Consider the following 25,004-nt stretch of genomic DNA (forward strand, 5'->3'; position numbering starts at 1 on the left):
GCCAAATAAGATGTCTGGGCTGATACAGCATCAAAACAATCCAGGGAGACTTTAACCATAGAAATTTAAAAGATAAACCCTACCTCCCCTCAACACAGATGAATTTTAGAGCTCCATTTTCTTTAAACTGGCAATTCCAATTACAGGTATTTATTTCAATTGCATTATCTGAAGTACCGAGTTCACTGAAGTGATATTTATAATTGCCAGAAAGAGTAGAAACAATATAAATGTGAGTAAAAATAAATAAATAACTGATGGAATATCATGCAGCCACTAAACATCATAATTTTTTAAAGTGACAGCAAATTTGCCTCAGCACAGGAGTCAGTGTGACAGTCTCATAAAAATGACAGAGAAATGTTCACATTATGTGAAATAATAAAAGCAGAATATTAAATCATACATATAGTATAACCTCACGTTCAGTTCAGTTCAGTTCAGTCAGCCAGTCGTGTCCAACCCTTTGCAACCCCATGAATCGCAGCACGCCAGGCCTCCCTCTCCATGACCAACTCCCGGAGTTCACTCAGATTCACGTCCATTGTGTCAGTGATGCCATCCAACCATCTCATCCTCTGTCGGCCCCTTCTCCTCCTGCCCCCAATCCCTCCCAGCATCAAAGTCTTTTCCAATGAGTCAACTCTTCACATGAGGTGGCCAAAGTACTGGAGTTTTAGCTTCAGCATCATTCCTTCCAAGGAAATCCCAGGGCTGATCTCCTTCAGAATGGACTGGTTAGGCACCCTCTTCTTCCCAGAAACACACACAAAGCAAATGTATCAAATAGTAGGTTTTCTTGTAAAAGGATAATTGTTGTTGTTCAGCCGCAAAGTTGTGTCACACTCTTTGTGACCCCATGAACTGCAGCACGCCAGGCTTCCCTGTCCTTTACTATTTGCCTAAGTTTACTCAGACTAATGTCCATCGAGTCAGTGATGTCATCCAACCATCTCATTCTCTGTGGCTCCCATTTCATCTTGCCCTCGATCTTTTCCAGCATCAGGAAAAGAGTTTGTTCTTCACATCAAGATAATGGATCAGTTTTACTACATCTTTTAATTTACGTGTGCTATTTTTTAACCAGAAGAAATAAACTATTATATTATTATAGTCCCCGGTGTTATGGAAATAACAGGACTTTTAAAGGGCTGCTTTGAGCCACTATTGTGATTCCTTTCCCACTATTGCCATTGTTACTCTTTCTATACTGGGTTTTACATTGAAGAGAGACAAATGGTTACATTTCTTTCTGAATCATTTCTGAAACGTTTTCTCAAGCTATCACTTATATTACAAGCTCTGACCTATTTTTAAATACTCATTACTTTTCAACTATTTGATTTTCATGTATAGCAACAACAATAATTATTAGTGTCTTTGACTCAGTAATTTTGCTTCTGGGACTCAATCAAAAGATTTAAAACAAACGCATATAATATTCACTGAAGTGCTATTAACTATAACCTCAGATTGGCAAAAATAAATAAATTAAAAAATCCAAATACAACAGAAATCTATAGCTATGTATATATTAATTCATGAGAATTCAAACTAGTTTCAGAAATTCCATGCAAAAATGTAGATCTCATAATGTTAAGCAAAAAATAAAGATACAATTACGGTTACAGCTATAGTAAAGTACACAAAAATGAAACTTAAAATTTAATAGAATTTTCTATTAAAAGTCTATCTCGACACTTCTCCAAAGAAGACATACAGATGGCCAATAAAAACATGAAAAGATCTCAACATCACTCATTATTCAGTTCAGTTCAGTCACTCAGTCGTGTCTGACTCTGCGACCCCATGAACTGTAGCACACCAGGTCTCCCTGTCCATCACCAACTCTGAGTCCACCCAAACCCATGTCCATTGAGTCAGTGATCCAATCCAGCCATCTCATCCTCTGTTGTCCCTTCTCCTCCTGCCCTCAATCTTTCCCAGCATCAGGGTCTTTTCAAATGAGTCAGCTCTTTGCATCAAATGGCCAAAGTCATTATTAGAGAAATGTAAATCAAAACTACAGTGAGATACACATCATGCCAGTCATAATGGCCATCATCAAGAAAATCTACAAACAATAAATTCTAAAGAGGACGTGGAGGAAAGGAAAGCCTCTTGCACTGTTAGCGGAATGTAAATAAAGCCGTTCTGGAGAACAGAATGGAGATTCCTCAAAAGACTAGGACTAAAACTACCATATGACCCAGGCATCCCAACTGCTGAGATATATGCTGGGTGTATATGCTGAGAAAAACAGCAATTCAAAAAGACACATGTACCACAATGTTCATTGCAGCACTGCTTACAATAATCAGGACATAAAAGCAACCTAGATGTCTATCAACAGATGAATGAATAAAAGAAGTATGGTACATATATACAATGGAATATTACTCAGCCATAAAAAGGAACAAATTTTAGTCAGTTGTAGTGAGGTGGATAAACCTAGATCCTGTTATACAGAGTAAAATAAGACAGAAAGATAAAAATAAATAGAATATATTAAAGCATATATATGGAATGTAGAAAATTAGTACTCATGAAACTATTTGCAGGGAAGAAGGAATAGAGAAACAGATATAGAGGACAGACTTGTGGACACAGAGGGGGAAGGAAAGGGTAGAATGAATTGAGAAAGTAGCATTGACATATACATACTACCATGTGTGAAAATAGCTAGCTAGTGGGAAGCTGCTGTGTAACAGAGGGAGTCCAGCCTGGCACTCTGTGACGACTTAGAGAGGAGAAGAGGGGTGGGGTGGGAGGGAGTTTCAAGAGGGAGGAGATATAAATATAGAGTTATGACTGATTCTTGATGTTACACAGCAGAAAACAACAAAACACTGTAAAGCAATTATCCTCCAATAAAACATCTACTATTCCTTAATTTCTTATAGAAGAGTAATCTTGATGGACACAAAATTATTATGTTTTATTATTCTATGTTAGTCTATAGGGTATATTATAGGTTACTATTATTTATCAATTGATAATAAATTGTGTTAAAAATCAAAAGGGACATAAGACAAAAGAAAATGCATATAACTATTTCAGAAATTGGCTTCAAGTGATGTGTTTATTGTTTTCCTTCTCTCTACTTTTTGTTTTCTAAATTTTTTCTGATGAATTTTTTATATAAAAATAACAAATTATGTTCACAGATGTTTTTCCTTATAGTTTTTAGTGGGACTGAATTAATAAAGTAGGTACACATATCTGCAGAACAGTAAATAAATATCCATTAATAAATAAGTGTATCATCAATAGATAAAAGATACTCAATACATACATAAATTTCCCTTTGCCACTATAGATCATTTTAAATTGTGGAGGCATTCAAATGTCTGTTATATGTTTTATTTTACCTAAATCGATGAAATTAAAATTCTCACCATATTTCTATCAACATTTTAAAATTTAAATTCTTTATCTTTTTTAGTATCATGGGGAAATAAAAAGTCTATGAGGCTGAAAAGTAACACGGGAAGTTAACTGACTCAACCACAGTAAAATTAGCCTCTGCTCCTCTCCCTAAAAAATGTCTAGAGAAGCATAGCAAAACTGATAAATATGGATTATCCTGCTCCAAACATGACAACTCGTGTTACATATAAGCAATACTGATTGTTTTATAATACAGAATTTCCATTAGGATACAATATATCAATCAGACATTAATCAAACTATTTTTCTTTATCCAGTTTTCCATATCACCTAACAGTCACTTAATTCACAACTTTTAAGGCACTTGTGGGAAGATGGTTGTCACATAACTCAACTAACAAATTTACAACCTGACTAATGTTCCTCAGGAAATATTATGCACATTTATGCTGAGTAACATGCAGGAATCACAGCAGTGAAGACACAGGGTTATGTATGGACTGTCGAATAGAAAAACACCCTTTTTTTCATCACAAAGGCTTTGTACACTTTTAGAACTGGGAAATCCTGTTCATCCTCTTAACTATAGAATATTTGATATTAGTTTTTAGGTCAGCTCCCTCTGGGTGCAAATAGTTTCATCTATAAACATTTTAGAGTTTGAGAAAACTAACCTTCTCCCAAAGTGCTAAAATTAGTAGAAAAGCTCACACTCTACATGAAAGTTGTTGTTTGGTCTATTTATATTTTCTCAGTTCTTTGCATCAAGTCTTATGAATCATTTCACTTCTAAACCACAGGAAACTGGATTGTAAAATAGAAGAAAATGTTAACAATTTATACAGCAGAAAGCTGGAAAATTTAAGACAAAATAGAGACAAATAGTTACAACATAATTAAAGGAGTAATACAGATCATAGTATGCCAGTCCCCTGATGTGCTGATTTTACAGTGTTTTTATTTTAATGTGAAACACGTCATTTGATGAGTTGATGATATAGATAAAATGAATTCATAAAAATTATCTCAGTTATTCATCAATGAGTACAGCGATCCACTATAGCCAATGAATTCCTAAAAATAGAGTGCTTGAGGCTACTTAGGTAGTTTTCTGTGACTATATGTGATACAGTGATAGCTCTATTTAACAATTCTTCTATAGAATGGACTTAATTCACCTATTTACTTTTATTAGTCAGCCCTTCACTATAACAGATTGTTGTAGTCGGCTCATGAACTTTATTGTGAATTCATATGCACAAAAATTCATTTATAAATTAACAAAACTAAGAGTTCTTAAATTGTGTGATTTTAAATTGACTTTGACTTTATAAACAGCAAATGTCATAAAGTAATATTTTGAAGGAAAAGAACATGATGAGCACTAAAACTTAGAGATTATATAGGTGTGTTAGAATAGAGTTTTTGAAACATTTAGAACTGATGCCTGCCAGTCTTTAGTGATTGATCTTCAAAGTCATCTTGTTGAAAAATTATAACAGATGCAAATCTGACACCTTGAGAGAAGCAAATAATTCTTATCTACCTAAAAAATTACTGATTTAGCTTACGAATTTTTATTGACATGCACAAAGATTGAGCCAAATAGTTCTCACTAAGTGGATGTATAAAAACAAAGTATTCTGATGAATACGTGAAGGACAATGGCAGCTACCTTTGCGAAGGTAGAAGATGTGGTAATAAGCAGGCTGAAAATCCTGAATTTGGCACTATTAGTATTAAGAACAAATTGGTTATATACAGAAATCCGAACATGTGTCCAAATCAAGAAAGTTAGTAGCATATTATTTTTTTTTAAGTCTAAGAAAGAGACTAAATTAAAAAGTAGTTGAGTCTTAAAATTCTATTTTCTCTTTCAAAGAAAGCATTCAGAGTTGAGACTTATTATAATTTCATACTACTTTCACACCTGTCAAATGGGAGAAATGATGGCTGTCCACTTCACCCCATTCAATGAATGCAGCCAGCATCCTAACCCTAACTCTAGCACTACACTTAAGCTAGAAAATGCGTTTTATACTGTGGGGGAAAAGACATGCAGAAAATAGAAATCCTGCTCTCAAGAATTTTTAAGTATATAATACAAGAGACATGTCCAAAAATTATAAGTACTGTAGGATCAGGAATGACAAAGTACATAAGAGAAAATGTTTATTTGTAATTCAAGGGAGTTTCGTTAAGACCTCACAAGTAAAATAGTGTGTGAGTTTAATCACAGTGGAGTCTTTGAGAGAAGAGCAGTATTTTTTTTGTGCAAGAGCAGCATGAACATGATTTGCCCAGGGCATGATGAGCAGTGTTACCCCAATACTAGAACCCTATGGGATGTAGAGAGAAGGCCACGTCTAGAGGAAAAAAAGAGCATCCAAGAGGGAGAAACTTTAGTGCTGTGCAACAGTTTGCTTCATCCTGTTCGAAAGACAGAACCACCAGAACTGTTTCAAGTAAAGACAGTCATGGCCTATTCGGTGCTTTAGTGATGGTATGAAGAGTGTCAAAGGAAGTACTGTTACATCACTGAGAGACAACCATATGATATTTCAGAGATTACAGACATGTGACTTCACCTTGCCTCACAACCACTCATCACAAGTTAAGACAGTGACAAGATTAAAGAGGAAAGAAAGATACAAAGGGCATGATAGTAGAAAACAAAAGCTCCATGATTTGTCTATTGATTCGAGTGAGATCGAGGGAGTAACATATTTAAAATAGTCTAGGAAGAAATATGAACCAAGAATTCCATACCAAGCAAAACTGATTTTCAAGAGCTCAGGGATTTTGCTCCCATGGATTTTTCCCAAGATTAGTGAATATCCTTTAGACAACTAAATTACCTAGAGAGACACTGATACAGACTAGTGGTAGCCCTAACTATATAGTTACTTGCAGAATTAAGACTAAACAAAGGTTAAAGGGAAAGGGTACAGTATGCTATGCTATAGGCTCTGAAAATATAGAGCTAGTACAGCTGCTAAAAATAATGACGGATGGGGAAGAATGGGAAAACAAGCATATGCAAAAATCTTTATATGTATTTTCAGTAATTATACTGGTGGTAATGGTATTAGTATTGTTATTCTGAGGTTGCTATATTTGTAATGTCACATAAAGCAACTGAGCATTTATGCAATACTGTAATTTGATCATCCCCAGCATTCTTAATATGGAAGAAGTAGTTGAAGATGTAATACAGAAGTGAATAAATAAAGCCCTACTATACTGAATTTTAGCTAAATATAATCTGTATTAACTCATTAGAAATTTTATTTTTATTTATCTATCTATATATATGGGTGTATATATACATATATACAGAGACACAGACACAGATACGTCTTTCTCCTCATTTTATTTATTAAATGGACCAAGAAACAATGACTGACTTAGTAGCTGTGAATATCTGTAGGACCAAAACTGTGAAATAAATTTTACAAAAAATGATTTCAAGCTTCTTGGAGAAATGCATCAGGTGTGAGGCAGATTTATACAGGATGAGGATCTGCTCATACTGCATAGCAATGAAGTCATCAAAGACTACTGTATCAAAAAGACATAGGAGCCAACTTGAAGGGGCTCTAACTTGGCAAAGACAGGACACTGGCATTTCAACAGTGGTCAAAATTGTAATGCACTAAAATTCATTTGTTTAAATTCATTAGTCCATAAAGATATTTTTAAGGAACTATCTAGGTACCCTTAAAGGACAAGAAACCAACTGGCTATCTTAAAAGCTGGTAAATAATGGAAAAGTATTAAGTATATGCACAGTCACTCCTATGTGAACTGCATGCGGCTGCTAAGTCGCTTCAGTCGTGTCCGACTCTGCCATAAACGGCAGCACACCAGTCTCCTCTGTCCCTAGGATTCTCCAGGCAAGAATACTGGAGTGGGTTGCCATTTCCTTCTCCTGTGAACTGCATACTGGGTAACCAAATAGTAGTTGAGAGGTAACTCTCTATAAAAGCATTCCAATCAAAAACAAAAATATAAACTAGAATAATTCCCTTTTGCAACTCCCAATGAGTTAATGGAGCTAGGCATTGAGTAGTGACAGTTGCTGCTGCTGCTGCTAAGTCACTTCAGTCATGTCCGACTCTGTGTGACCCCATGGACGGCAGCCCACCAGCTCCCCCATCCCTGGGATTCTCCAGGCAAGAACACTGGAGTGGGTTGCCATTTCCTTCTCTAATGCATCAAAGTGAAAAGTGAAAGTGAAGTCCCTCAGTTGTGTCCAACCCTCAGCGACCCCATGGACTGCAGCCTTCCAGGCTCCTCCGTCCATGGAATTTTCCAGGCAAGAGTACTGGAGTGGGGTGCCATTGCCTTCTCCATGACAGCTGCTAACAAAACAAAAATACAGCTAAAGACAAAAATACGTGTCATCTGATGAAGGAACACAGACCCACTTATAATCTTGCAAAGGGATTGAACCTGAGTCTGATCAGGGCTCTGGATCCAGCTGCTAGTTGACAGGAAATAGACAGGATGGAGAAACCTGCTAAATGACAGTCAGGATGCAATCAGCAGAGTCCAGACTGGGAACTCTGCAGGACAAAGGGCTCAGGGTCTTCAGCAAACAATTATAAAGAAAAGAAAGGGGTAAAGGAGGAACTTGTAGATTTAAATGATAGATCAAATTCAGAAGTAGGTGAATTAAACTTGGTGTTTGGAATGGATCACAAGGTGTAACTTCTCCCAGGTGGATGGAGATTGTACAAGGTCTTTCGCTTGACCTGTGAGACAGTCACAGGATCTTTGAACTACAGAGCTTCATTAGGTTATATGTTTATATTGTTATACTTTATGAACCTGTTTTTAGTTTACAAATTAAAAAATTCTAGTAGTTTTGATGTGCACCTACTCACTAACACCTCCACCTCCATATACCAAAAGAAGACTGACTTCTCAATGGCATTCACAGAGCAAGTCAACCAACACCTACAATTTACTAGCTTTGATCTCAGTGACAAAACAAAACCAACTTATTGAACTTGTAATTAATTAAACTTTCAATTTCTTAAAGGCTAAAGCACACTTGATACTTTTTGAGAAAATATGAAATAATGGGCTTGACTAAGGGAAGGCAGAGTAGAGAAGCATAGTGGGAGCAAGACACTGGTATGTAGGTAGGTATAAGAAATCTAGAAAAATAAAGATGAAGCGTTCTAAACACGGATGCCATGACTTCAGAAAAACAGAAGAGCAATGAGAAAAGCAAGACAAGCCTTCCAACTCTATCCAGGAACTGTTAGCACTTAAGGGAAGAGTGGAGGATTAAGCATAGGAACTGAGACAAGTCACAAGACCAGTACAAACTCAAGGAGTGGAAAAATAGACTCCATGTCTTCATGGAAGAAACTGAAAAGATTTGTAGCCATTCTTGCAATCGTGATGCATCCACCACATTCATACCCACCAACTAGTTGGACTCTGAAATTTTCCAATACCCACATGAAAGACAGAACTTAATATCCTCATCTTATGTTCTGAGGGCTCATGTCAGTTCTCCGCAGACCTAAACACCTTTATGGGGTAAACTAGTCACTTGGAGCAGGGCCATATCTGTAGACATTTAGTAGCTGATTAACCATCTTACACTTGGGTAAAAAAAAACAAAACAAACAAAAAAAAACTGTAAATTGAAGTCACTCAGTTGTGTCCAACTCTTTGTGACACCACGGACTATATATAGCCTACCAGGTTCCTCCGTCCATGGGATTCTCCAGGCAAGAATACTGGAGTGGGTTGCCATCTCCTTCTGCAGGGGATCTTCCTGACCCAGGGATAGAACCCAGGTCTCCTGCATTGCAGGCAGACGCTTTATCCTCTTGAGCCACCAGGGAAGCCCTTTTACACTTTACTTTTTATGGTACTTTTTTTAAAGATATGATTTATTCTTTATTGATTCACAATTAAGCAATTGATTTATTTAATTTATCAATTAAATTATTAATAAATTTAATTTATTTAATTTATTAATTGATTTGTTTAATCGTAAATAGTCAATTTACGATTTTGTGTTAATTACTGGTATGGTATTTAATAATGTTGTTAGAAGAAAAGAAAAGCTTATTTTTGGCTGTGTGGCATGTGGGATCTTAGTTCCTCAACAATGGATCAAACCCATGGCCCCTGAATGGAAGAGCAGAATCTTAACCACTGGACCTTGAGAGAATTTCCAGAAAAAAATATTTTTAGTAAAAGGGAACAAAGTGGTAAAGGTAATATTCGGCACTCTAATTTTCGTCAAGATTAAACCAAAATTTCAAATTCTATTTTAAAATTCCTGGTAAAGAAATTAACTATCACATTGAAATGTGATAGTTAAGAGAATGGACATGGAGTCAGACAAATCTGGGTTCAAATCCTACACCCACCATTCATTTTCTAGGTGTGACCTAGGGTGACTCACTGACACTGCAGAGCACTGGCTTCTTCATTCTTTTCTGCCATCAGGGTGGTATCATCTGCATATCTGAGGTTATTGATATTTCTCCCAGCAATCTTGATTCCAGCTTGTGCTTTCTCCAGCCCAGCATTTTTCATGATGTACTCTGCATATAAGTTAAATAAGCACAGTGACAGTATACAGTCTTGAGGTACTCCTTTTCTTATTTGGAACCAGTCTGTTGTTCCATGTCCAGTTTTAACTGTTGCTTCCTGACCTGCATATAGGTTTTTCAAGAGGCAGGTCAGGTGGTCTGGTATTCCCATCTCGTTCAGAATTTTCCACAGTTTGTTGTGATCCACACAGTCAAAGGCTTTGGCATAGTCAATAAAGCAGAAATAGATGTTTTTCTGGATCCCTCATGCTTTTTTTGATGATCCAGCAGATGTTGGCAATTTGATCTCTGGTTCCTCTGCCTTTTCTAAAACCAGCTTGTACATATGGAAGTTCATGGGTCACATATTGTTGAAGCCTGGCTTAGAGAATTTTGAGCATTCCTTTACCAGCATGTGAGATGAGTGCAATTGTGTGGTAGTTTGAGCATTCTTTGGCATTGTCTTTCTATGGAATTGGAATGAAAACTGACCTTTTTCAGTTGTGTGGCCACTGCTGAATTGTCCAAATTTGCTGACATATTGTGTGTAGCACTTTCACAGCATCATCTTTTAGGATTTGAAATAGCTCAACTGGAATTCCATCACTTCCACTAGCTTTGTTCAAAGTGATGCTTTCTAAGGCCCACTTGACTTCACATTCCAGGATATCTGGCTCTAGGTGAGTGATCACACCATCGTGATTATCTGGGTCATGAAGATCTTTTTTGTACAGTTCTGTGTATTCTTGCCAGCTCTTCTTAATATCTTCTGCTTCTGTTAGGTCCAGACCATTTCTGTCCTTTATTGAGCCTATCTTTACATGAAATGCTTCCTTGGTATCTCTAATTTTCTTGAAGAGATCTCTAGTCTTCCCCATTCTATTGTTTTCCTCTATTTCTTTGCACTGATCATTGAGGAAGGCTTTCTTATCTCTCCTTGCTATTCTTTGGAACTCTGCATTCAAATGGGTATATCTTTCCTTTCTTCCTTTGCTTTTTGCCTCCCTTCTTTTCACAGCTATTTATAAGGCCTCCTCAGACAGCCATTTTGCTTTTTTGCATTTCTTTGGGGATGGTCTTGATCCCTGTCTCCTGTGCAATGTCACAAGCCTCTGCCCATAGTTCATCAGGCACTCTGTATATCAGATCTAGTCCCTTAAATCTATTTCTCACTTCCACTGTATAATTGTTAGGGAATTAATTTAGGTCATACTTGAATGGTCTGGTGGTGTTCCATACTTTCTTCAATTTAAGTCTGAATTTGGCAATAAGGAGTTCATGATCTAAGCCACAGTCTGCTCCTGGTCTTGTTTTTCTGGACTGTATAGAGCTTCTCCATCTTTGGCTGCAAAGAATATAATTAATCTGATTTCAGTGTTGACCATCTGGTGATGTTCATGTGTAGAGCCTTCTCTTGTGTTGTTAGAAGAGGGTGTTTGCTATTACCAGTGTGTTCTCTTGGCAAAACTCTATTAGCCTTTGCCCTGCTTCATCCTGTACTCAAAGTTCAAATTTGCCTGTTAGGCCAGGTGTTTCTTGACTTCCTACTTTTGCATTCTAGTCCCCTATAATGAAAAGGATATCTTTTTTGGGTGTTAGTTCTAGAAAGTCTTGTAGGTCTTCATAGAACCATTCAGCTTCAGCTTCTTCAGCATTACTGGTCGGGTCATAGACTTGGATTACTGTGATATTGAACGGTTTGCCTTGGAAACTAACAGAGATCATTCTGTCATTTTTGAGATTGCACCCAAGTACTGCATTTATAGACTTTTTGTTCACTATGATGGCTACTCCATTTCTTCTAAGGGATTCTTGCCCACAGTAGTAGATATAATGGTCATCTGTGTTAAATTTACCCATTCCAGTTCATTTTAATTCACTGATTCCTAAAATGTTGACATTCACTCTTGCCATCTCCTGTTTGACCGCTTCCAATTTGCCTTGATTCATGGACCTAACATTCCAGGTTCCTATGCAATATTGCTCTTTACAGCATCAGACCTTGCTTCCATCACCAGTCACATCCACACCTGGTTGTTGTTGTTTTTGCTTTGGCTCCATCTCTTCATTCTTTCTGCAGTTATTTCTCCACTGATCTCCAATAACATATTGGGCACCTACCGACCTGGGGAGTTCATCTTTCAGTGTCCTATCTTTTGCCTTTTCACACTGTTCATGGGGTTCTCAAGGCAAGAATACTGAAGTGGTTTGCCATTCCCTTCTCCAGGGGACCTCATTTTGTCAGAACCCTCCACCATGACCCGTCCATCTTGGGTGGCCCTCCATAGAAAGGACATTAAGTATAGGTTAAAGAGACACCAAGAAAATGAATGAACAAGGTCAATTTTGAAGGATGGTAGGGAAAGGGTGTGAAGTTAAGTCTAAACACTGCGTTGTTGTTTAGTCACTAAGCCGTGTCCAACTCTTGGTGACCCCATGGACTGTAGCCCACCAGGTTCCTCTGTTCATGGGATTTCTTAGGCAAGAATATTGGAGTGAGTTGCCATTTCCTTCTCTTAGATGTCTTCCCAACCCAGAGATCAAACCCAGGTACCTAGCACTGGCAGGAGGACTTTTTTCCTTTTTTTTTTTTTTTAACTACTGAGGCAGCAGGGAACCCCCTAAGTCTAAAATTATCAGATAATAAAGATTATATTTTACCTTAAAATCTACATACTGAGGAACTCTAAAGTGTACAATATAAGCTATAGACAAACAATGTTTTACTCACTACTTAGAAAGTTTAAAAGAAGACAGGCATGAGTTTTTTAAAGCAAATAACTGGTTTACTTTCATAAAAATGTCTAAATTAACTAAGTTCATCATCATCACAATATGTACAGCAAACTTACCTGGTTCATAGTACAGCATTTCAAAACAAAGAAATGTGGATACAAAAGAGAATAATTTTCTGGAGCTTGGGAAAAGCCCTCTAAAGAATTTAAGTGTGAAACACTTGACTTTCAACAAGTATACGGGAAGAAATCTTTGCCACACACTAAAGTAACATTTTCACAGATTCTCAAAATAGAAGAATATTAGTCATCACATCTCAGGTTTCTGTTTGGGGGGGGTGATAAAAATAAGAAGTAGATTTTTCTTTAAGAGAAATTTTCAAATTCTTTGAAGAATTTATGTTTTCTTTGATAACTGAAAATATTTATAAGAGATGAACTGACTCTAAATTATAACTCTAATTAAAATGGAATCTTTACCCAGGTAATAGAAATTACACTTTTCATATTACTGTGTTGGGTTGTATGTGTGCGCTCAGTCTTGCCCAACTCTCTATGGACTCCATGGACTATAGACCAGCAGGCTCCTAAGTCCATGGAGTTTTCCAGGCAAGGATACTTCAGTCAGGTTGCCATTTACTACTCCAGGGGATCTTCTTCACCCAGGGATTGAACTTATGTCTCCTGTACTGGAGGCAGATTCTTTATCACTGTGCCACCTGGGAAGCCATTTTATATTATTAAGTTCATTAAATTCTGCCTCTTTCTTCTTCTCTTATGCCTTCTCCCTCCAACTTAAAAACAGCATTTAAGCCTCTGTTCAAATTCTACATAAAGAAGCATGGTTCTCTTGCGAACTTAAAGTTACAGTTAACAGATTTAGACATAGATTGCCTTAGATTAATGATTCTAATAATCAGTGAAAAGAGAAAAGTCAGAATGTGAATGTAGTAAGTCAACTATTTTAGAAGATGGGTCTAAAGTTAGTGGGGAAATGCCATTCGTATAGTCTCTATAAGGTACAGTATACTTTGTCAGACACTTAAAAGTAATCTGGCTATTTTAGGCATACCAATAAATCTGTTCACATTAAGTAATTATAGGGCAAAAACAAAAATGCAAGAAGATATTAAAGCACATACAATATTATGTATGCATCATGAACTTAATTTGGAATTCTTTGTGTTTTATAAAAAGTGGGAAGGTCAAAGAAGAAAAAAAGTGGAGGTGTAAGAACTGAAATTCTTTCAGTTTAGAAAAAGACATGAACTGCAATTATCTTCATGTGCCCTATTTAGAAAACATCTTGAAGCCATCTCTCCATGTTAAAAAAGAAGGTATTTATTGACTATATTTTTATCTTTCCATTAATTAGTTCTGCTTCAGAACTTATTCATTAAACACCTTAACACTTTTGACACACTGAAGAATTATGGAGCTACCAAGAGACCGTTGAGAGGCAAAGATCCAAGGGAATGAACTGCATCTGGTTTTTGGATTCAGAGATTTTAATTAATTTTAAAATGACCTCACCTCTACTTTTCAACTGGCAGATAAATCAGGGTAAGAAAGAGCAAGGCCTACTTATTTCTCCTATCAGATCTACTTAGACAAATCCATTTTTCTGAGGTATATGCAGATGGGGGAGGGGATGCTGTTTCTGTCTGACCCACTTAAACATCTTAAGTGTTAAATAAAACATAAAAATCCTTTTTAATTATAAAAGAAAGTATTGCTGGCTTAGAAAAGTCTGAAAGCATGCATCCCCAGTGGAAACCACACTGTGAAGTCACACAACAGAGCTGGTGAGACAATCTACAAGTCAAGAAGCTGGTTCATTAAGAAAGACCCTTCTGGCAGGTTCCATGCCCCTTAAATGAAGCACAGGTGGCAACAGACACAAGCTTCAGCAGGCTCATAGATGGAACCTATAAGCCATATGAACACAAGAGCATATCTGGACCATGGCAGACACACTCCCTGGGGCATATGGTGCAAACATCTCTCACATGTGACATCACACACTGTCTCCTGCAGAAAGTCACTATGAGTTCACACTCCTTCTGCACAATCTCCTCAGACTGCCTTCCTATAAAGCCAGATTGGTGGAAGGTGCAACACCAAGGCAGAGTTCTCAAAGCTTTTCCTCCACAACCATTTTTTCATTGATGATCCAAATCACAGACACCATGAGGATGTGACTTTGGCCAGCACTAGGGCACCTAGGCGACCCTTTGAGCCTCTCCAGCGTCATGCCTTCCCACACACCCGCCCCCGCACTTATCTCTTCCTTGGAAGTTCACTTTCAGGGCAAATTGTTTTTTTTAAATGGAAACCTTTTGATTGCCTTTTGGCTGAGCAAATCTTTGTGAGAGACCCACAGAATAAAGCAAAGAAAGATTGCCAAAGAGGTATGCATGTAATTTAACTCATTAAACCAAGAGATGAAAAGTCTCTGAAATGTTCAGATTTTTGAAGAGGATAAACAAAAAGCATTCATTCAAAGAAATAAAATATGACAGATATATGATGAGACTGGATGAATACCCAGAGGCCCTGTGTTCATTTTTACTGTGTCATTGGGCAAAACTAGCTACCATTTTATTTTAAAATGAAAAGAAAATGCATTTTGTCTGTTTCACTGAGCAAATGATTCCAGCTTAGCAGACCTGGCCCAGAGGCACTGCACTCCGGGCTTTCTCAATCCATCTTTTTAGAAAAGAAACTAGCAAGGTGAAGCCGCAATGAAGAAAATGGGACAAAACAAATGACAATGAGTGCACAGTCTAGGAAATTGATCACAACAGTACTCGCTTTATTATATTTGACGTCTGCTATCCCACCCATCATTGACATGAACATGTAGGAAAAAATACACCTGTTTCGGGCTTGTGTTTTATCATCTTCTTTAAGCAAACAAGAATTGTTGTAGTGTGTATCTGCTACATTTTACCACAAAGGATTGTTTTGGTGAAAAGTACACTTTTCATGAAGTATTATATAACTCCTTTATGCTCCAAGAAACAAAGCAGAACACACACTAAGCAATATTAAACACACCCAGAGTGCTGATTCTAAGAGCTGCATGCATTTTTCCAACCAAACAAAAAAATAAATAAAAATAGCTTCTAAAAGAAATTTATGCATAAATGTAATATTATTTCTCAACAGTTAAAGAAAGTTTTACAAACAATAGTATTCAGTCATTTGCATCCTTGAACTAATTTTTGTAACCCTTACAAATTTATTGAACCTATTTTCTTAGGAAGAATCATTGTTTCTCAATTCTGTCCCTTTCAGGTAATTGTGCTTTTTGAATCAATCCTTCATTTTGGGGCTGGATTTTGCTTTTGCAGTTTCTAAAATACATCAATCTTTTACTTATGAGAATAAGTAGCATTCAAGCTATGGTAGGTTGACCTCAGTAGCTAAAAAATCCAATAGTTTAAAAATTGAGCTCGTTTTTCATGAGGCAGAAGCCATGAAAAATGTGATCAAAAGAGAGCTGACATCCTACGATTCTAACTTATTTTACTTGAAGAAACACAAGAAATTATTCTCCTCTGGCCTCATTATTGCTTCCTTTTTTATCTATGTGGACTTCACGCTGCAGATATTTGAGCAGAAAATGATCTAAAATATCATTTAGCAATTTTTACCAAGATAAAATATAAAATGTCCCCAAACATGCAATTTTTAAAAATCTTTTTTCACTCACATGTACTGTCAGTGCCTTTTTTCATTAGCACAACTATATCAGGTCTCTGAATTTTAGAACAAATTTATTACTAGCTGAATAATTTTCCTCACTCATAAATATAGATGGGTAGAACCAGCTTTAAAAACCTAAGTTTACTTGCATTGTGATCATTTCAATATGACAGGTCAAATTCAAATACCTCCTCATTACTTTCCGCTCATTACTTAGGTCCACTGCGAGCAAGCAGAAAGATTTGGGGAAAGATGATCTGTACTCAAGTACTAGTTCTCAGGTAACTAGCTGAACCAGCCACTGAACTGGCTGGCTGTTGTTGGATGTATAAAGCCTCAGTTTATACATCTCTAAAGGGAAGTGTTGATCTGCAAAGGTTCTGTTGTCCCTCTGAGACAAATACTGTAGGTTACTAACCTGACAATCATTTCACAAGCCATTTTCACACTTACCAACATGGAAGTTCAGTCACCCTAGGCTGTGATCACCTCTCGTCTAAAAGGCATTGTCGCACTGTTGCCAAAGAATGTTTAATCAAACCCTCGTGCAGCCCATTAAGCTATGACCAATACTAATGTTCTTTGCTGAAATGGCATTACTAGTTTTCACTGAGATTCATCATCTCATTAGTGACCCAATTTCCAAAGTCACCCAGCAAAGGAAATTTCTCTTAAGAAACCTGAGAAGTAAAACCTCTAAAACTGTTACACGTTTGCTACTACATTAGGAAAGTTCACAGTACCTAAAATAGCCACCACCTCATCATCCTGGATGACTTCCAAGGATCCTGACACCACAAAGCAGAGGGCATCCACACTTTCTCCAGCATGGTAAATGAGGTCCCCAGGAGCACAGTGAATAGTTTGGAATTCTACTGCCAAGGCTCGCAGACACCCATCGCTGGCCAATCGAAAAGCAGGATGTTCATTAAAAACCTTCCGGTTTAGATGAACACAGATATCGGCTCTCATGTCCTTGGGACAGATGGAGAGGACCTGAAGAAAGTGAGAGATGAATAAGTAAGAAAAAAAAGGAGAGAAAGACTATTTCCAACAAAAAGGAATCTGACAAATACTTATTGACTATAGCACAGTCTGCAAAATGCTGTATTGAGGAAAAAGGTAACGAGACACAGCTCTGCTCCGAAAGATCTAATAATCCAGTGAGATGAGCTGATGAGCATATGGGCTATTACAACACAGCACCATGTAGTGAATCTCTGAGTGGGTATGGATCTCAATCAGGGAGCGAAGACAGTCTTAAGATGGCCGGGAAGAGTCTCAGAAAACAATGTATTACAATGTCATCAAATAAATAAAATGGGTCATTAACATTCATTTCAGTCTAGTTGCTACTTTATAATTATTTTCATAACTACCTCAAAATTCAGGATAGCGGATCTTACTACACATTGGAAGTGGATTCATATTAACCAATTGCAAGACAACAAAATCAACAAAAGCATCATTGCAATATGTCATGCAACTTGACATGGCTGATAACAACTCCACTCTCCATATATTTTCTTCACTCTGAAATATTTTTATTTTACTAATAAATTTATGTTCAGGGAGCAAAACCGTATTCATCAGCCTTCTGTAAGGCTTAAAAACTGGCAGTGTCCATGCTGGCAGAGGCGGGCATTGCAGGCGGTATGGTAGCCCTTGCTCATTCAGGTCTTTGACTCCTAAAGACTCCTGAGAGCAACAGCAGAATTCAAGCTCCAAGCACCATTTAGAAGAGGGGACAAATGGCAGAAACATGCTTACAGAGACGGAGGTACAGAAGTGTTATTCCCTGTAGCTTTTAGACAAGGCAATTAAAGACCCAGATTAAAATGGACATATAATCACATTATCATCAGAGCATCATCGAGCAAGATAAGATTATAGAAGTCAGGACAGTCCCTGTGAAAGGTGCATGCGCAAACTCAGAATCCCCTCCCAACTCCCTTGGTAAACTCTTCCTAATAATCAGATATGTTTTTCTTTGATAGAATTTGAATCCCTTGAGCTGAAGTCTAAGTTGATTTGTCCTCATTAAATTATACCAAATAATGTTTTCATATAAAATAGTTTTATTTCCTATGCTAATTGCATTTTAACCTTTAAAAAATGACCTAAGGCCTGGAATATTCCTTTCACTTGGAGCTCACTATCCATGAAAAGCAGGTTGCTTCTGTGCATAGAAGATGAGCTGTCATAAATGTAAAGACCCTTAATTAAATTATGCTTTCAATATCCATCCCCTCAACCTTTCCTAATACTGTGATACCACATCACATCACTTCAGGATCTTTGCGGATTTTTTCTTACTCTTCTGAACTCCTATATGCAATAGTGATCAGCTTTCCTATTTTCCTGAAAGAGTTCATCCTTGAAAAAAGGAACATCTAACAGAACCATAGAAGCAATTGGCACTTTCCAGATCAGTTAGTTTCCATAACAATACAATATTTTCTTTACTATATTAGTTTTCAGTGACTCCTGAAAATATTAGTCTTTCAATGGGCACTTACTGAGCTTCTACCGTGAGGCATGCCACGCATTAAATTCCTGGAACTAGAAGGGTAATATGCTGTCTTTGCCTTGGCAGAGCTAACGATGAAGTGGGGGGAGGTGGGAGGTAAAAAGACAATTATAATACCATGAGAAAAGTATGATAAGGGAATGGCCATGGCGACTTGGAAGAGTGCCTAGAGGTATCCTGAAAGATCAGCCTCAGGAGGCATAGTTCTGGGTACAGATCTACCACTTACCTTTGTAACCTAAGGCAACTTATTTATCACTCTGAATCTCATCTGTGAAATGGGATGACAGTGTTTATTTCATAGGTTCATTGTAGGGATTAAATGAAAGGATTTGAGTTTAGCCCAGTTTAGTCTTTCACATGGTAAATGTTAAAGAAAGGCTAGGCTTTATTTTCCCTACTGAACATTTGAGTATTCCAACAAAATGTAATGCTTTTTTTAGCTCTCTTTAAAAGCCATTTGCTTTTTTTTTTTTTTTTTCCCATTTTCCACTCCTGCCTGAATTCTGTTTCTTGACTGTTTGATGAAGTTCTAGGCAGAATTAAGAAAGTATTTCTGCATAAGCCTGAATATATTTCAAGTTTTATCTAATGTTAACATTTTCCTCAATTTGAAAATAGAATTGGTGCTAGGGAGCAAAAACCATAAAAGCAATTTTAAAATATATACCTACATGTATAAATATTATACTGAATAGCTTAATGGTCAAACAGATCAATCTATTTCTATTTTTGTTACCTTACAAAATTTTCATTGTTTTAGATTCATTTTGGTGATAGTCATTTTACATCCTTTAAATTATTTCTTTCAATATTCATGCTGAAAATGAAATCTCTCAGTATTAGCAATATTCTCTGTTTAGTAGCATATCAAAAGAGGACTTTTATTACATTTTAAATGTGTCTTTCTTTTCTTCACTTTCCTTAAGACATTGACTTTTTTATTATTTTGATTCACAGTATATAATAAAGTCCAAATGTCATAAAGTGACAAATTAAAACTAAGTGTTAAATAGACCAAAGTCACACTTACTGGCAAGCTCCACCCCGATCCCTTATATATAGCATGTGCTCTATCATGATGCGTCTGTCATCGAGATATGAGCATAAAAAAATTTTTTTTTCTGTAAATGAAAGCCCTAATAAGTATCTTTGTGCTGATGCTTGTGCTCAGTCATGTCCAACTCTCTGTGATCCCATGGACTGTGGCCCACCAGGCTCCTCTATCCATGGAATTTTCCAGGCAAGAATACTGCAGGGGTTGCCATTTCCTCTTCTAGGGGATTTTCTTGACATAGGGATTGAACCCTCATCTCTTGTGTCTCCTGCATCAGCGAGCAGATTCTTTACAGCTGCACCACCTGGGAAGCTAATAATTGTCTTGCCTGAATGTGTGTGTGCTAAGTCACTGCAGTGGTATCCAATTGTTTGCGACTCTATAGACAGTAGCCCTCCAGGCTCCTCTGTCCATGGGATTCTCCATGCAAGAATACTGGAGTGGGTTGTCACGCCCACCTCCAGGAAGCTTCCTGATTCAGGGATCGAAACTGCCTCTCTTATGTCTCCTGCATTGGCAGGCAGGTTCTTTACCACTATTGCCAACTGGAAAGTCTGATAAGTGTCTTATGCAAGGCAAAATTTAGTTTTAAGTTATAAAATAAAACTTTCAAGATAACTGTCACACCTGGTCCATTATTCCCAATTTCAATGTACTCTGCTTTGAACATCATATCCAATCTCTTGTCAGATAGCTCCCAACTGAGTATCTTATCAGTTCACTTCAGTCACTCAGCCACCAACTCCCAGAGGTTGCTCAAACACATGTCCATCGAGTCGGTGATATCATCCAAACATCTCATCCTCTGTAGTCCCCTTCTCTTTCTGCCTTCAATCTTCCCCAGCATCAGAGTCTTTTCTATGGAGCCAGTTCTTTGCATTAGGTGGCCAAAGTACTGGGGCTTTAGCTTCATCATCAGTCCTTCCAATGAATATTCAGGACTGAATTCCTTTACGATTGACTGGTTGGATCCCCTTGCAGCCCAAGGGACTCTCAAGAGACTTCTCCAACACCACAGTTCAAAAGCATCAATTCTTTGGTGCTCAGCTTTCTTTATGTGAGAGGTTCAACTCTCACATCCACACATTACTACTGGAAAAACCATAGCTTTGACTACACAGACCTTTGATGATAAAATAATGTCTATGCATTTTAATATGCTGTCTAGGTTGGTCATAGCTTTTCTTCCAAGGAGCAAGCGTCTTTTAATTTAATGGGTGCAGTCAACATCTGCAGTGATTTTGGAGCCCTCAAAAATAAAATCTGTCACTGTTTCCATTGATTTTCCACCTATTTGCCATGAAGTGATGGGACTGGATCACAACAAACTGTGGAAAATTCTTAAAGAGATCAGAATACCAGACCACCTGACCTACCTCCTGAGAATCTATATGCAGGTCATGAAGCAACTGTTAGAATCGGACATGAAGCAACAGACTGGTTCCAAATCAGGAAAGGAGTATGTCAAGGCTGTATATATCACCCTGCTTATTTAACTCATATGCAGAGTACATTATGAGGAATGCTGGACTGGATGAAGCATAAATGAATCAAGATTGCTGGGAGAAATATCAATAACCTCATATAGGCAGATGACACCACACTTACGGCAGAAAGTGAAGAACTAAAGAGTATTTGATGAAAGTGAAAGAGCAGAGTAAAACAGTTGGCTTAAAACTCAAAATTCAGAAAAGTAAGATTATGGCATTGGGTCCCAACAGTTCATAGCAAATAGATGGAGAAACAAAGGAAACAGTGACAGACTTTATATTTGAGGGCTCCAAAATCACTGCAGATGGTGACTGCAGCCATAAAATTAAAAGACGCTGGCTCCTTGGGAGAAAAGTTATAACCAACCTAGACGGCATATTAAAAGCAGAGACATTACTTTGCCAACAAAGGTCCATCTAGTCAAAGATATAGTTTTTCGAGTAGTCATGTATGCATGTGAGCTGGACTATAAAGAAAGCTGAAGAATTTATACTTTTGAACTGTGTTGTTGGAGAAGACTCTTTAGAGTCCCTTGGACAGAAAGGAGATCCAACCAGTCCATCCTAAAGGATGTCAGTTCTGAATATTCACTGGAAGGACTGATGCTGAAGCTGAAACTCCAATACTTTGGCCACCTGATGCGAAGAACTGATTCATAGGAAAAGACCCTGATGCTGGGAAAGATTGTAGGCAGGAGGAGCAGGGGACAACAGAGGATTAGATGGTTGGATGGTACCACCGACTCAATGGATGTGAGTTTGAGTAAGCTCTGGGAGTTGGTGATGGACAGGGAAGCCTGGCATGCTTCAGTCCATGGGGTTGCATAGAGTTGGACATGACTGAGTGACTGAACTGAACTGATGGGACTGGATGCCATTATCTCAGCTTTTGAAATTTGAGTTTTAAGCCCGCTTTTTCACTCTTCTCTTTCATTTTCAAGAAGCTCTTTTGTTCCTCTTCACTTTTTTCCATAAGGGTGGTGTTATCTGCATATCTGAGGTTATTGATATTTCTCCTGACAATCTTGATTCTAGCTTTTGCTTCATCCAGCCTAGCATGTCACATGATGTACTCTTATAGTCACAAACAAATGAAGCTACATTTCAGTAGACTATATCTAATTAATAGTAACTTCTTTTATTTGACTCCAGGGTTGATTTTTCTATCCCCTCTTCATGTCCTGCTGCTGCTGCTAAGTCAATTCAGTTGTGTCTGACTCTGTGCAGCCCCATAGACTGCAGCCCACCAGGCTCCTCTGTCCACAGAATTCTCTAGGCAAGAATACTGGAGCGGGTTGCCATTTTTTTTTTCTCTGTTTTCATGTAGTAATAAATCAACGTTTATTCTTAATTAAGACAGTATGCTTTGTCTTTGGAAGAGCTCTGGCTATATATACGGGATCTATTTTAGAATTCTGCAAGTTGAGCTCAGTTCAGTCACTCAGTCATGTCCAACTCTTTGCAACCCCTTGGATTGCAGCATGCCAGGTTTCCCTGTTCATCACCAACTCTCAGAGCTTGCTCAAACTCATGTCCATTGAGTCGGTGATGCCATCCAACCATCTCATCCTCTGTTGTACCCTCTCCTCCTTCAATCTTTCCCAGCATCAGGGTCTTTTTCAATGAGTCATTTCTTCACATCAGGTGGCCAAAGTACTGGAGCTTCAGCTTCATCATCAGTCTTTTCAATGAATATTTAGGACTTATTTACTTTAGGATTGACATATTAGGATTGATATATATAAGGAATCATTTTTAGAATTCTGCCAACCAAGTGTGAAAAAAGAGAAAGTATGCCATTTTTCTGAAAAAAAGATAACATTTTGGAGTGTTTATGATACCAGTTTCATTAAACTCAAGATCAAGAGGTATCTTAACAGATAACCCTCAGACTCCAAAGAGCTAATCTCAACACTGAGACTCATATGTGTTTTACTCATAGTAAAACACAAATATCTCACTTTCTTAAAACTCTAAAGACTTGCTTCCCTACCTGATACAGCTCAAGTCCTAAGCAAGCATACAAGGCTTTTTATAGTGGGAGCCTCTTCCAGCCACATTTCTTACTATCTTCCTTCAACCTTGCACCCAAGTCTCATATTTCTTGCCTGTCTAAAGTTGGGCTTGCCTTGTAGCTTAGCTGGTAAAGAATCATCCTGCAATGCAGGAGACCTGGGTTCAATCCCTGGGTTGGGAAGATCCCCTGGAGAAGCGAAAGGCTACCCACTCCAGTATTCTGGCCTAGAGAATTCCATGGACTTTACAGTCCATGGGGTCACAGACTCAGACATGACTGAGCGACTTTCACTCTCATTTTCAAAGTTGCCATGCTCACTTGTGATTGTTTCCCTTGGTACATGTTGTTCCTTTGATTGGCATACCCCATCATCTCCTTCTCTGCCTTGTCACCTCCAATCCATCCATCAAAACACATATCATCCCTTGCTGTTTCACAAATACAATTTATACACAGCTCTATCATAGATTTTTAAATCGTACAGAAGGGAAAAATGAGAGTCACAGGTATTGTGATCTGCATTTTTAAATAATAGCACAATAGTAACATTAAATTATCACAGAATTGAAAAGACTTTATCTTAAAGCTTTTAAACTTTTATTTACAGCAGTAGAATTATCCTTTATGTTTTTAATGCAGTCTTACCTTATGTCTACCTGATAGATAAAGCAGATACATGCAGCTTTATGCTGGCTGAAAATCTGATAGAAAAGCTGACTCCAGGCAGGGCTCCAGAGGACACATTCATTCATTTAACTCACGGCACTAAGCTCTGGTTATGTACTAGCCACATGCAGGCTACTATACAGGCCCTCTAGATCTGAGAGATAAAACTCTCATGGTGCCTATCTCCCTGGAGCCTCCAGTCAGGAACAGTTTGAAAAATCACTGTTCCCAGTCCAGTGCCCCATTTTACAGAACGGTATCTGATGTGCTCAAGGCCTCTCAATAAATTAGCAAAGCCTAAAACTCTTGAGTTCCAGCTCTTAAGCTAATGCTCCCAAGCAAAGCTCAACCAGTATTAAAATACAACATCTGGCACTTTCTGATGTTCTCTGGTTCTTAGTGTATTACAAAAGTATAACTGCTGATTTCTGAAAATCAAAGTCCAATTAATCAAACTAGTTTATTAGGAAATCAGTAATGCCACCACCACCATCACTGAACAGCCTCGATTCTTTGCAAATTTGTTTCCGTTTCTAACTAAACATTTTATTTTAGCTCCATTTGTATTGCATACAAAATATGTTGATAAAGACATGAGGATTCACTGAAAAATTATTAGTTTATTTCATTATCATTTGCCAGAGGGAAGGCATCTTATTCCATATATAAGTTTTAGCCTATATATCGAAAGAATCTGAACTAGGTATTAGTATGAAAGTGAAAGGGTTAGTCGCTCAGTTGTGTCCCTGTCTGACTCTGCAACTCTATGGACTGTAGCCCACCAGTCTCCTCTACCCATGGAATTCTCCAGGTAAGAATACTGGCATTGATAGTTATTTTCT

The 25,004-nt window shown here is 37.6% G+C and overlaps 1 protein-coding gene across 1 annotated transcript in view; it reads right to left on the reverse strand.

The window, feature by feature from the left end:
- Nucleotides 1-25,004, reverse strand: part of KCNH5 (potassium voltage-gated channel subfamily H member 5) — a 401,757-nt gene that overhangs the window by 90,006 nt on the left and 286,747 nt on the right. The window contains exon 9 of the mRNA XM_004010706.6: nt 17,146-17,398. Coding sequence (XP_004010755.2) covers nt 17,146-17,398 — 253 coding nt within the window. The remainder of the gene's footprint in view (nt 1-17,145; nt 17,399-25,004) is intronic.

Source organism: Ovis aries, chromosome 7 (assembly GCF_016772045.2).
Source record: "Ovis aries strain OAR_USU_Benz2616 breed Rambouillet chromosome 7, ARS-UI_Ramb_v3.0, whole genome shotgun sequence".
Taxonomy (NCBI): domain Eukaryota; kingdom Metazoa; phylum Chordata; class Mammalia; order Artiodactyla; family Bovidae; genus Ovis; species Ovis aries.